Genomic DNA, 14,787 nt, shown 5'->3' with positions numbered 1-14,787 from the left:
TGGTTTCTCAGATTCCCACCCCCACCCCCCCTTGCCAAAGTGAGGTATTCCCTGGCTTGAAAAGAACTCCAAACCTTCTTCTTTAGAAACAATCATGAGGTGCCAATGAGTTTCTTACCACCTGGAATGGTTAAGGTGCCAGGTGACTCTGACCAACCCTTGAAGGTTTTCTTATCACCTAAAGCTCTAATGGCAGCAGACAAACTGAGTTTAATCTCAACTCTTTTTAAATAATTTGCTTATGCATGTGAACTTGGGCAAATTATTAAATTTCTCAAAACTTCCATTTCCTCTTCTATAAAATAGGGATAATGGTGGCACCTAAAGTGTAGCTGTCTTATTAAAGCACTTAGCATAACATCTGCCACATAAGTGGTCAATAGCTATGATCATCATTACCCTTGGGTTTTTTGTTTGATTTTTCCTTTTAACAAAACCTCCTAATTCTTCTCCTTATATCTGAATTAAAAATGCCATACCTTTCCACAGGTATTTATCTACCAGTAGGTTACAATCCCTTTAGTTTGTGCCTGTAGAAAAGTCAGCTTTAAGTACAAATAGAGAAAAGAAAATGAGAAGAAGGAGACTACTTTTAGTTTAACAATATCACATTTCATAAAACAGATACGCCTGAATAAAATATTTTTAATTAACCTTGTAACAAGGGAGGAATATAATCTATAAAATTATTCATCAAAGGATTTCTTTTTAAAATATGAGAAGAAGGAGAGTGCACTGTAAACAATTTATTAAAATTCAATTTACAGGGAACTTTTGAGAAACGTCTTCTCTATCAAGGTAGGTACTCCCCCACCAACCACTGTTTCTGGAAATCTTTCCCTATCAACCTCCACCTGAGGGGTCTATAGCATCAGCATTGATAACCTTCCTCTCTACAAACACAACAATGGCAGTCTGCCTGAGGGGAAAAAGACAACTCATTCAAAAGAAACAGGTAGAGAAGACCCTTCAACAAGTGAAGGAAGAGTATTCCCTCCTTCTTCTCCTTTTCAGGTTATTATACTCACCACCTCCACCAAGACAGGTCAATAAACCCAGTAAAATTAAGTTCCAGGTGTTGCTCAGGGAAAAGAAGGAACAGAACGCTCTCAGGAAATATGATCCATTCAAGGTAAAGGAGGCTGCTTGCACAACACTTCATTTTTGGAGAAGGCACTGCTCTTAAGCAACAACAAAGGGCTGAAACCAGTTCAGTGCCAGAGAAGGGAGAAGTATAGACTGGAAACCTATAAGGAGTAACCAGCTCTCAGGGTCAGAGGGACATGTGCTCAGAGCAGTATGCACAGACCTCGTAGCAAATATCTAGCTGTTCCAAGAATTTACTATACATTTTGTATGCACTTTTACTTCACACGTTTTCAACCTAGCCCACAGACAGAAAATGACTTCATTCCTAAATTCTGTGGTTACTGGGGAGACTTGATCACATCAATGTCACAAGTTTTAAGAAGTCTGTTATCTGAATCTTAATTTTTGTCATTTTATAAAATAAATGGAGGAGGTGGAGACAAGATGGCGAAGTACAAGGATGTGAGCGCACTTCTTCTTACAAAAAGACCAAAACCACAACTAACTGCTAAACAATCATCAACCAAAAAAAAACACTTGAACCTACCAAAAAAGATATCCTACATCTAAAGACAAAGAAGCGACCATGAGACAGTAGAACGGGCGGAAACACGATAAAATCAAATCCCATACTTGCCGGGTGGGCAACCCACAAACTGGAAAATAATTACACCACAGAAGTTCTCTCACAGCAGTGAAAATTCTGAGCCCTACATCAGGCTCCCCAGCCTGTGGATCTGGCAAAAGGAGAAGGAGCCCCCAGAGAATCCAGCTTTGAAGGCCAGCAGGGTTTGAAAGGAGGGATTCCACAGGGCTGGGGGAAACAAAAATTCCACTCTTGGAGGGCTCACACAAGGTCTCGTGTGCACCAGGACCCAGGGAAAAAAGCAGTGACCTCATAAGAGCCTGGGCCAGACCTACCTGCTGGTATTGGAGGGTCTCCTGCAAAGGAGAGGAGACACTGTGGCTCACCGGGGGTGCAAAAACACTGGTGGTGATAGTTCTGGGGAGTACTCACTGACGTGAGCCCTCCTGGAGGCTGCCATTTTCTGACCAAGACCTGGCCCTACCCAACAGCCTGTAGGCTCCAGTGATGGGATGCCTTAAGCCAAACAAACAACGGGGTGGGGGGGCTGGGGGGCAGAGACGCAGCCCCACCCATCAGGAGACAGGCTACTTAAAAGTCTTCCTGAGCACACAGCTGCCAGATAAACACACCCCCTGACACAGACCTGCCCACCAGAAGGACAAGACACAGCTCCACCCACAAGTGCGCAGGAACCGGTCAATCCCACCTGGAAACCTGCATAAGCCTCTCAGCATCATCCACCAGAGGGCAGACAGTAGAAGCAAGAAAACTACATCCCTGCAGTCTGCAGAATGGAAACTGCAATCACAGAAAGTTAGACAAAATGGGATGAGAGAGGAATATGTCCCAGATGAAGGAACAAGATAAAATCCCAGAAGAAAAACAAAGTGAAGTGGAGATAGGCAATCTACCTGAAAAGAATTCAGAGTAATGATAGTAAAGATGATCCAAGATCTCAGAAAAAGAGTGGAGGCACAGATCTAGACAATGCAAGAAATATTTAACAAAGACTTAGGAGAAATAAAGAATAAACAGATGAACAATAACTGAAATAAAAAATACACTACAAAGGGGCTTCCCTGGTGGCGCAGTGGTTGAAAGTCCACCTGTCAATGCAGGGGACATGGGTTCAAGCCCTGGTCTGGCAAGATCCCAAAGGCTGCAGAGCAACTAAGCCCGTGTGCCACAACTACTGAGCCTGCATTCTAGAGCCTGTGAACCACAACTACTGAGCCTGCGTGCCACAACTACTGAAACCCATGTGCCTAGAGCTCGTGCTGCGCAACAAGAGAAGCCACCGCGATGAGAAGCCCGCACACCACGACGAAGAGTAGCCCCCGCTTGCCGCAACCAGAGAAAACCCACACGCAGCAACAAAGACCCAATGCAGCCAAAAATAAAATAAATATAAATATAAATAAATAAATAAAATAAACGGAAATGCAATATAAAATTAACAATGTAAAAACTCTTCAGTCTGCATCTTTAGATTTTTGCATTTTACTAAAGTATACCCCAATGAAGGAAAATAAAATTCATTAGGAATATGGAAGAAACTCAATTTTGGAATATAGCCCTTAAATACATATTTTATTTCAAGGACATGAATTACTTCATTTCTCTCTTTCATTTAAAGGGGGAAATACAAAAACTAATGTGCTTCTTATGTAACACAAATATGTTTCTTCTAATATTTGACTAAATCTGACTCTAACAAAATACAAAGCAATAGGCTAGGCCACTTTGGTATGGTCACTTTGGTACGGTCTCTTTGGTATGGTCTCTTTCTCTGCTGTTTAACTTACCACGGGTAGCGTGAGCCAGGTTGCCACAAGGCGGTTGTTGATCCAGCGATACCAAGATGGGTTTATAAACATCAAAGGTAAAAAGGGACCCAGCATGAAAATGCTTCCAAAAAAGCTTCCCCAAAACAGAGTGAGTATAAAGTATATCCCTCTCCATGACACCATGATTCTGAAAGACACAAAAAAAAATCGATATATTTTGTTACTGTAACTGTCCAAATTGAATTTCAGAATGATACATGTAATAATCTTTAATTATAGGGCTACAGAATAGGCCCTGATAAAGAATATGAGCTTGAATGCCCTCTTACATGACCTACAGGTCTAACAAGTCAGAACATTAGAAATGGATACTCTCCCCAAAAACAGATATATTTATCAATGGAACAGAATACAGAGCCCAGAAATAAACCCACACACCTATGGTCAATTAATCTTCGACAGGAAATCCCTGATGGTCCAGTGGTTAGGACTCTGCGCCTCCACTACAGGGGGCACAGATTGGATCCCTGGCTGGGGAACTAAGGTTCTGCATGCCAGGTGGCGCAGCCAAAAAAAAAAAAAAATCTTTGACAATGCAAGCAAGAATATACAATGGAGAAAAGACAATCTCTTCAGCAAGTGGTGCTGGGAAAGCTGGACAGCCACATGTTAATCAATGAAGTTAGAACATACCCTCACACCATACACAAATATAAACTCAAAATGGATTAAATATAGGACATGACACCATAAAGCTCCTAGAAGAGAACACAGGCAAAACATTCCCTGACTTAGCAATGTTTCCTTAGATCAGTCTCCCAAGGCAACAGAAATAAAAGCAAAAATAAACAAATGGGAACTAATCAAACCTATAAGCTATTACACTGCAAAGGAAACCACAAACAAAATGAAAAGACAACCTACGAATGGGAGAAAATATCTGCCAACAATTTGACTGACAAGGCCTTAATTACCAAAATATACAAACAGCTCATACAATTCAATAACAAAAAAACAACCCAATCAAAAAATGGACAGAAAACCTAAATAAATATTTCTCCAAAGAAGACAGATTCTCAATAGGCCCATGAAAAGATGCTCAACATCACTAATTATTAGAAAAATACAAATCAAAACTACAATGAAGTACCTCACACTGGTCAGAATGGCCACTGAAAAGTCTACAAATAACAAATGCTGGAGAGGGTGTGGAGAAAAGAGAACCTTCCTACACTGTTGGTGGGAATGTAAATTGGTGCAGCCACCATGGAAAACAGTATGGAGGTTCCTTCAAAAACTAAAAATAGAGCTACCACATGATCCAGCAATCCCACTCCTGGGCATTTATCCAGAGAAAACCAAAATCCGAAAAGATATGTGCACCTCCAGTGTTCACAGTAGTACTATTTACAACAGTCAAGACACGGAAGCAACCTAAATGTCCACTGACAGATGAATAGACAAACAAGATGAGTTATATATACAAAATGGAGTACTACTCAGCCATAAAAAGTAATGAAATAATGCCATGTACAGCAACATGGATGGACCTAGAGATTATCATACTAAGTGAAGTAAATCAGAAAGAGAAAGACAAATACCATATGCTATCACTTATACATGGAATCTAAAATATGACACAAGTGAACTTATTTATGAAACAGAAACAGACTCAGTCATAGAAAACAAACTTATGGTTACCAAAGGGGAAAGGGGGTGGGGGAGGGAAGCGGTAGGAGTCTTGGATTAGCAGTACAACAACAAGGTAAACAACGTCTTGCTGTATAGCACAGGGAATTAAATTCAATATTCTGTAATAAACCATAATGGAAAAGAATATGAAAAAGAATACATATATATATGTATAACTGAATCACTCTACTGTATAGCAGAAACTAACACAACATTATAAATCAACTTTTCTCTTTTTTTAATTGAAATAAAGAAAAAAAAGAGATACTCTCAACTGACCTCCCCCAAAAAAGAAAAAAGCTGTTTAAAAAACCTTGCTTTTTGTTCTGCTTATTAGTATTAACATAAAACTGTATATTTTCTTTTCCAAGACGTTATCCAACACAAAATTTTAAAATATTCCAGGGCCTCCCTGGTGGCGCAAGTGGTTAAGAGTCCGCCTGCCGATGCAGGGGATACGGGTTCGTGCCCCGGTCTGGGAGGATCCCATATGCCGCGGAGCGGCTGGGCCCGTGAGCCATGGCCGCTGGGCCTGCGCATCCGGAGCCTGTGCTCCGCAACGGGAGAGGCCACAACAGTGAGAGGCCCACATACCGCAAAAAGAAAAAAAAAAAAAAAAAAAAAAAAATTCCAGAGTTCATTTTTTTTATCTCTTACTATAAAAAGTAGATTTAATGGACTAAGAACTGCAGAACAGTTTCCTAAGGGTGACTGTGCCTAAAAGTGATGGTAATTTTACAGAGTGCACTAAAAAAGAATTTTTTAAATCTAGAAATATTAATTTTTTACATTAGAACCTAAAAGTAATATCTTTGGGCAATTGGTCTTTATGAGCTGAAAGGTTAAGTAGAAGTCAGACTCCTCACTCACTTTCGTAATTATTTGCCAATGGATTACTTTTGAGGGTCCTCATAACCAGATGAACAAAATATTGATGTTTTAAAAGTAAAATGTTGGAAGCACAGTCTAAAATGAATAATCAAACATTTGATTTTACAATCTAAACTCTATTAGAGCAAAAACATGGTTTGCTTCAGGATAATAAAACCGTTGGAAACACTAAAACCATGAAAACAATAATGGCCTTAAAATTTATATATTAAAAAAGGTATTTCAGGGCTTCCCTGGTGGCGCAGTGGTTAGAAGTCCTCCTGCCAATGCGGGGGACACAGGTTCGAGCCCTGGTCCAGGAAGATCCCACATGCCACAGAACAACTAAGCCTATGCACCACTACTACTGAGCCTGCATGCCACAACTACTGAAACCAGTGCACCTAGAGCCCATGCTCCGCAACAAGAGAAGCCACCACAATGAGAAGCCCGCGCACCGCAACAAAGAGGAGCCCCCGCTCGCCGCAACTAGAGAAAGCCCGCACGCAGCAATGAAGACCCAGTGCAGCCAAAAATAAAATAGGTAAAATAATTTTTTTTTAAAAGGTATTTCAGCAATTAAGACCTCTGAATATCTGAACAGAATCACAACAGGAAAAAGAAATAAAATTTCAAATGTCATGGTGCTTTAAAAAATGTCAGTCAGACAAACAAAACAGGTCAAGTCTCTTACACCAAATCAAGTTTTTCCGCATATTTGGTATACTTTTAAATCTCTACCAATACTTGACAGTGTTATATACAAAATCCTTCAAAGTACAAACAGAACAAATATCTGCTAAGAACTGGCTTTCTGCTAAACTCTAGATCTGAATTTCTAAGAAGTGCTTTGAGGGAGTGAGGGTGGAGAAAAAGAACACTGAAAAACAGTAGCCAAACAATTTGCTCACACAGGGCCCAGGATGGTCTGTAGTTCTACACACCCTTGGCTTTGCTTTCTCTGAGGCTCAGCTCCTCCTCTTTGCATTAAAAGACACTATAGGCCACTTCTCTCCAGTCTAAAATAATAATTAAAAAAGAGTGGCTAAATTTAGTATTCTCAACCCCTATTTCCTTTCATAACCCCTGCCTCCAAAATATCCCTGCAATCCTACTACTCGATTTGAAAATCCCCCTGTAACTACCTTTTTTTAAATCTACTGTTTGTTTCTGCCATTAGCTAGCTCTCTGTTTAGATACTCACCCCTCAACTCCCTGAAGGGCTATATTTTACATCCATATACAACTACCTCCCCATCAAAGGCTCTGACATGCTTCTTCCTCACTTACTAAACTACTTCTCATTTGATGTCATTAAAAGGAAAAAAATTATAGTTAAAGGAGCTTAGGTATCATCTAACAGAATCTTTTCAATTTACAGTGATAAAGCTAAGGACCAGAAGAGTTAAGAGATGTGTCACGTGATATACTGGGATTACTCAAACCAAATCTAATCTAAAATTACTTTTCCATCCTACTCCTGTTTCTTCCCTAACCTCTCAATCATGTGTACAGTGATTCAATAAACATGCAGAGAGATTCCTACTGTGTGTCAGGCCCTGTGCCAGTTACTTGGGGATACAACAGTGAACATGACAGACATACCAAGCTCTTACATATCTAACAGTCTCTCCAGCCCCTCCTTATGAACTCTGCATTTAATCTAGCCCTGTTCTCTCTCTTCTTCCAAGTCTCAAGGATTTGATAGAAAACTTGGTTAAGAATTATGCTAGCTACACGCTTATTTAGAATAAATAAAATTTAAAAAAACAAAAACAAAAACTGGCTAAACCAAGTGCTGGTAAGGATGCAGAGCAACCAGAACTCACACACGTTGCTGGTGGGAATGCAAAATGGTATGGCCACTTTGGAAAACAGCTTTACAGTTTCTTAAAATATTAAATGTACATTTACGATATAACCCAGCCATCCCACTACTGAATATCCAGGACAAATTGAAAACTTACGTTGACACACAAACCTGCACACAATTGTTTTCAGCAGGATTATTCATAATTGCAAAAAACTAGAAACAACCCAAATGTCAGTCACGGGTGAGGGGATAAACACACTCTAATACATAGAAAAGAATACTACTCAGCAGTGAAAAAACATATGACTGATACATGCAACATCTTGGGTTAACATCAAATGCATTATGCTGAGTGAAGGAAGCCAGGCTCAAAAGGCATGATTTCTTTTTACCTGTATGTTTTCATTTATATGACATTCTGGAAAAGGCAAAACTATACGAGGGAACAGATCAGTGGTTGTCAAAAGGTTAGGGGTAGGGGGAGTGTTTGACTGTGAAGGGGCAGCACAAGGGAAGTTTTAGGGGTTGAGGAAACTGTTCTATTTCCCAATTGCAGTGATGGTTACAAGACTATGCATTTGTTGAAGCTCACAAAACGTATATTTACTGATCTTTACTAAATTAAAAAGAACTAAATTAAAAAGATTATGCTATGTGAGATAAAATCTGATAGAATATTCATTAAGCTCTTATGATCTGGGGAATTCTACACGTCTGGATTATTTCAATTATAAGGACATCTAAACTATGCCAAGCTTTTAGAATACGCCAGGCACTGTTTCATATATTTTAAATGTGTGAACCTGTTTAATACAATAATCCCATGGTGTAGATATTTTCATTACCCCACACTTTATATATAAGGATACTGAGGCACGAAGTGGTTAAGTAATATGCTCAAGATTATACAGCTAGTAAATGGCAGAGATGGGATTTGAATCCAGGTAATTCGGTGTCAGAGTCCATGCTCAGTCTAAAATTCAACAGTATGTTCTTTTTCAAGCATATACTTCTTTTGTAATTAAACACACACACTTTAAACACTATACAAAATCAAGATGTCATAAATCTAAACCAAGTTTTTAATATCTCATGCAAAAATTATTCTGTATGTTAGTGAAGTTTATAGGAACTTAGTGAGGAAATCTAACGTCTTTTCTTACCTTAACACTCCCTAGTACTTAACATATAGCATACAAAAACTTGGGGAGAGCTGAGGATGGGGGTTGCCAGCTTCTGCTGGAAAAAAATCTGGTTAAATAACTGGTAAATGAACCACCTAATCTTTTTAAATCCTTTAAAATAAGGGCCACATCACTGCAAAGGTAATCACAAACACCGTAATTTAATATTTCTGTGCATTCTTTGTATAATACTGATAGCATTCTCAAAAAATAAAAGCCATTTGGAAAATAACCGTAGTTTTAAAATGGCATATCCATTTTATTGCCGAGTACAGATACATAGAACTCAACTGTAGATCTTCTTGAAAAGCTATGCCTACTTCAGTGTAACCCAGGAACTTTTCCCCTTAAGACCACTGTCCCTTCTCAATGAATTAAGATCTCTTACCCACTAACTTCCTAGCTCATAATCTGATTCTGATGCTTGCCCTTGTCTAACCATCTGTGGTTCCAATGACTACAATGCCAAGCAAAGGCAGGAACCAAAACATAGCCCACCTGGACTTCTTATTCAGTTGCATATATTATTCCTAGAGTATGACAATGTGGGAGGATACTCCCTGACAAGGATTAAGGGAATCTATTAGGGATACTGACAGTTCCTTGCTCAGGAAGGAAAGACGTTTTACTTCACAAAATTTCCTTAGTTTTTTAATTCACATAACAATTCAAATATTAACAAGCATTGCTCTCATAGTCTAGGAGGGAAGCTAAGTGTGCTAAGGAACGATTGCAATTTGGTGTGATACATACTATAATAGAGGTATGTAACAGGTGTTAAGGATAGGTCAAAGCAAGGCAAGATGAGCTCTGCTAAAAGGGATTAAAGAAGGTGTTAGACACTTAGAGGATGAGAAATTGGGGGAGGGGAGAGATTACTCCAGACAATTAAAACAAAACATGTAGGGCTTCCCTGGTGGCGCAGTGGTTAAGAATCCGCCTGCCAATGCAGGAGACACGGGTTCAAACCCTGGTCCAGGAAGATCCCACATGCCGCAGAGCAACTAAGCCGGTGCGCCACAACTACTGAGCCTGCGCTCTAGAGCCCATGAGCCACAACTACTGAAGCCCGCGTGCCTAGAGCCCGTGCTCTGCAATAAGAGAAGGCACGACAATGAGAAGCCCTTGCAGTGCAACGAAGAGGAGCCCCCGCTCGCTCCAACTAGAGAAGGCCGGCGCACAGCAACGAAGACCCAACACAGCCAAAAATAAAAACAAATTAATTAATTAATTTTAAAAAAAACCATGTAGAGTCACATAAATTTGAAACAGCATGGCTTAAACAAGGAACTGTAACTTATTACCTATTAATAAGGTATAGGGTATACATCGGGGAGCTGCAAGAAATCAAGAAGACCCTGGTCCGAAAGACAAAGTGCACATAACCAGGGCAGGATAGACAAGAATACCATCTTCAGCATGTCACCATGGGTGGGAAAAAACCTAAGGCGTATGACTCATGTTTTAGAATAAATGTCAGAAGTGACATGGTGTAGATAAGCCTGGACTCAATAAAACCAACCTGTATACTGATTAAGAGCAAAGAGCTTCTCTGCCCTCTAAAACAGTGCATGGGACTGTCAGCAAAAATCCAGCATTGACAGATGCTGGTATTAAAGAGGTCTGTGAACCAGGAGCACCTGATCCAGTTCCAACTCTCAACAGCCTGATGATCGTGACCACACCGCTTAACCAGGATGCTCACAGGTGAGGAAGTTAGGAAAAATTCCCTCATATTTTGAGCACCTAATATTTGCCAGGCACTTTACAAAAGGCTCTCAGTATTTACATACTTAACACCTACAGATTCATATTCATGAACAACCCAAAGGTTCATGACATGTAAGTAATCTGTAATTTTGCTGAAACTCAATGTTGAAATTTGAATATTGCAAAACTAGTGTCAAAACGCAAATCAGGGCTTCCCTGGTGGCGCAGTGGTTGGGAGTCCGCCTGCCGATGCAGGGGACGCGGGTTCGTGCCCCGGTCCGGGAGGACCCTGCATGCCGCGGAGCGGCTGGGCCGTGGGCCATGGCCCCTGGGCCTGCGCATCCGGAGCCTGTGCTCCGCGGCGGGAGGGGCCGCAGCAGTGAGGGGCCCGCGTGCCGGAAAAAAAAAAAAAATCATTTAGGTAGTAATAATCTGGCCAACTATATAGTATCCTAATCTCAATGGGCCTTTACTCTGTTCTACCTATCGCACATGCACCATAGTGGATTTATAAATTGGAGGTTTTATTATCAAAACACCTTGCTATAGGGCTTCCTTGGTGGCGCAGTGGTTGAGAGTCCGCCTGCCGATGCAGGGGACACAGGTTCGTGCCCCGGTCCGGGAAGATCCCACATACCGCGGAGCAACTAAGCCCGTGAGCCATGGCCGCTGAGCCTGCGCGTCCGGAGCCTGTGCTCCACAACGGGAGAGGCCACAACAGTGAGAGGCTCGCATACCGCAAAAAAAAAAAAAAAAAAGAACCTATTACCAGGGGCATTCCTGGAAAATGCAGTGGAGAATCCAGAACTGGGACCAGTAAGACTTAAAAGCCAAAAAGTAAATACTGAGTAATAAAAGTAATATGAAGAGTTAAGCATATTGTTTCAGCCTTTGTCTTCTCTGGAGAAAGTAAAACAGTTTCTGGGCTGGGGGACACACAGCTGAGGGCAGTAACTGCTCTGTGGGATTAAGTAACCATATACCTACTGAATCGTGAACGCTGAGACCCCACAGAGTCTTCCCTCACTGAGCTCTCAAATGACTGCAACAAGATTTTAGTCCTAGTCCAGTGCACTCCAATAAAGCTTTCTGCAATGATGGAAATGTTCAATAGCTGTGCTGTCCAACATGGCAGCCATTAACTAAATGTGGCCACTGAGCCCTTGAAATTTGGCTAGTTCAACTGGGGAACTGAATTATTAATTTAATGGTATTTAAATTTAAATAGCCACATGTGGCTACTGCATTGAATATGAATAGCACAGCTCTACGCTGACTTACTGGAGCACACTTCTCTGAGGTGTCTGACCAGACCATGAGGAAGGATGAAAATATAGAAACACTGGTGATTCCCTTTTTATTCGCTGTAATAAAAATTCCAGCTAATCACCCTGCAGTGAAGCCCAAAGTTCATATAACCCTCACCTGTATGCAAGCTTCTTTGTAAGTCCCCTATTTTTTACTGTGAGTAGATTATGACACATCTGAGGAAAGACTTTAACATGACATTAGATACCAAAACAAACAGAAAAAAATATACTTGAAAGAAACAAACTATTCAGGGAGAAAAAAACTATCTTTAACATTTTCAGAAAGACAAGAAATACTGCATCTGGTAGACAAGAATATGCACTTGTGGGGGGAAAATTTTTAATAAAATGAAGAATGGAAACATTCAGAGAATGAGAGCTACTGGAAGTTTAAAACACAGCAAATGTTTAGCAAAAATGAAACACTCAACAGAAGAGTTAGAAAATAAAGCTGAAGAAATCCCCCCAAAAGTCAAGCAGAAGATGAAGAGACAGAAAGTATATTAGAGGACCAAGACAGGGGTCTCATAGGCAAATCATATAAACTTCAAAAAGAAAGTAGTGAGAAACTGGAGGAGAGGAAATCAGCAACAAAATAATTCATAGAAACTCCCCAGAACAGGAGGACATGACACTCCATATTAACAGAGCCTACTGAAAGCTAGGATAATGGATGAAAACAAATGCTCACCAGGGCACGTCACTGTAACTTTCAGAACAGAGGAAATGATGGACATTCTACAAAACCTCTGGAGGGATGAAAAAGGGTCACATGTAAAGGATCAAAAATTAGACTGGATTTGGACTCGGCAGCAATACCAGAAGCAAGATGAAAACAAAACAATGCCTACAAAATTCTCAAGAAAATTATTCCATCCAGTCACTCTTTCACTCAAGTGTAAGGATAGTAAAAACACTATCACAAGGTCTCAAAGTTACCTCCCATACAATCTTTTTTCAAGAAGCTATTGGAAAACGGGCTCTGCTAAAACAAGAGTAAACAAGACTGAGGGAGACTTGAAATACAGGAAACAAGAGATCCAACACATGTGAGAACCTCCAAAATGATCATGAAGGGAGATCCCAGGGTGACAGTCATGCATAGAACAGAGAAGGCATCCAATCTAAACAAACTGGGGGAGGGTGACGTATCACCAAAATCCTTGCTGCTAAACAAACCATCTTTTTCTGAGCCAAGAACAGAATGCCCAGGTAAAGCTGGCACAGATTCTAATCTGTACTTGGCTTCTTGAACATGTACTAGTAAAATTCCTGTTCCCTCTTCCATACACAGCTGCCAGATCAGCTGATGACACTCATTTTATCTATCCTAAGTACTCTACTCTGACCTACTCCTGAGAGGTGGAGGGAGGGCATGGTGAATTTAGAAGCATTATTCCTACCCGAGAGTCAACAGCTGCAGAGTCCTGACTGTGGTGAGCCCTCCACAGTAGTTTTCCAGGACTTATTTATGCATGAACCTGCCCACTGCCTTCCCCTAAAAGAGGATCTATCTGGTGAATCCTCTGGGAAGCTGAGGTCTGACTATCACCCAGAGACTCTGTACCTGTAGAAGCCTTCATCTATCTGACGGCAGCAGTGTTTGATGGCAGTGTTTGATAGATTACACTGACTTCTCAAGTTCTCAATAAATAAATAAATAAATTGTGTAGGGATACATAGATAGGTAAAATTTTAAAGTAAAAGAACAATCAACATAAAAGGATACTAGCTGTCATGGTGGGGCACACAGGAGGCTTCTAAAGGTACCGGTAATATTCTATTTCTTAAGTATGGTGGCTATTTATATGTTCACCAACAATGACTTTTGGACTATTCTATCAGCGGCAATTTTTGCCAATCTGCACACACACCATATATCATACACTCTTCTAATTATATGCTACATTAGCAACAGCAACAAAAACGGTTTTATTGATTACCATCCTTGGTGGAAACGGAAAAAACACAGCTTTCACTTGTTAATTCATGTATTTCTATATTACCTAATTTTATAAAGAATAAACATATAGGGCCTCCCTGGTGGCGCAGTGGTTGGGAGTCCGCCTGCCGATGCAGGGGATACGGGTTCGTGCCCCGGTCTGGGAGGATCCCATATGCCGCGGAGCGGCTGGGCCCGTGAGCCATGGCCGCTGGGCCTGCGCATCCGGAGCCTGTGCTCCGCAACGGGAGAGGCCACAACAGTGAGAGGCCCGCATACCGCAAAAAGAAAAAAAAAAATAAAAAAATAAAAAAAATAAAGAATAAACATATAATTTACAATTAAAGATATTTTAATTATAAAAAATTTAAGAACACATTAATTCAGGTTAGGATGATCTCTCTTTGTTATAATCCCTAATCAAATACTCTGCCAGAAAAAGCAGTCCTTGGGAATCAGTGGAGACAAATAAATGGGACAAGTTTATAAGTTTTCTAAGACTGCTCCAAAATAAATAAGCAACATGTTGATCCTGATTCAAGTGACAAAATCAAATACATAAGATGAGAGCGTGAACACTAATGTCAATCACTGCATATATACGATATATAATAATAGTTATTGCAAAATATCGCTTCACAGTGAAAATGAAAACGTTTTAACAGTCAGCTAAAACAACCATAGCCTGATTACTGAGATTATTCCACAAACTGAAAGAAATTAACTGTTAACTATTTAAGTAGTTTAAGCAAATGCTCTTTACGCTCTAATTTTGTAAACTAGGTGAATACTTCACTTATA

At 40.3% G+C, this 14,787-nt stretch overlaps 1 protein-coding gene across 5 annotated transcripts in view; it reads right to left on the bottom strand.

The window, feature by feature from the left end:
* LCLAT1 (lysocardiolipin acyltransferase 1) overlaps positions 1–14,787 on the bottom strand; it is a 178,386-nt gene that overhangs the window by 112,237 nt on the left and 51,362 nt on the right. For 4 of the 5 annotated variants that reach the window (XR_009534329.1, XM_060117570.1, XM_060117569.1 and 1 more), the window contains one exon: positions 3,484–3,652. The exons of the other annotated variant lie outside the window; for it this stretch is intronic. Coding sequence is in view for 3 of the 4 variants with exons in the window: in XM_060117570.1 (XP_059973553.1) it covers positions 3,484–3,648 (165 nt within the window). In the remaining variant the exon portion in view is untranslated. The remainder of the gene's footprint in view (positions 1–3,483; positions 3,653–14,787) is intronic. 5 annotated transcript variants of the gene reach the window in all.

This window comes from Mesoplodon densirostris, chromosome 14, assembly GCF_025265405.1.
Source record: "Mesoplodon densirostris isolate mMesDen1 chromosome 14, mMesDen1 primary haplotype, whole genome shotgun sequence".
NCBI classification, from domain to species: Eukaryota; Metazoa; Chordata; class Mammalia; order Artiodactyla; family Ziphiidae; genus Mesoplodon; species Mesoplodon densirostris.
This window is presented reverse-complemented; position numbering and strand designations above follow the sequence as displayed.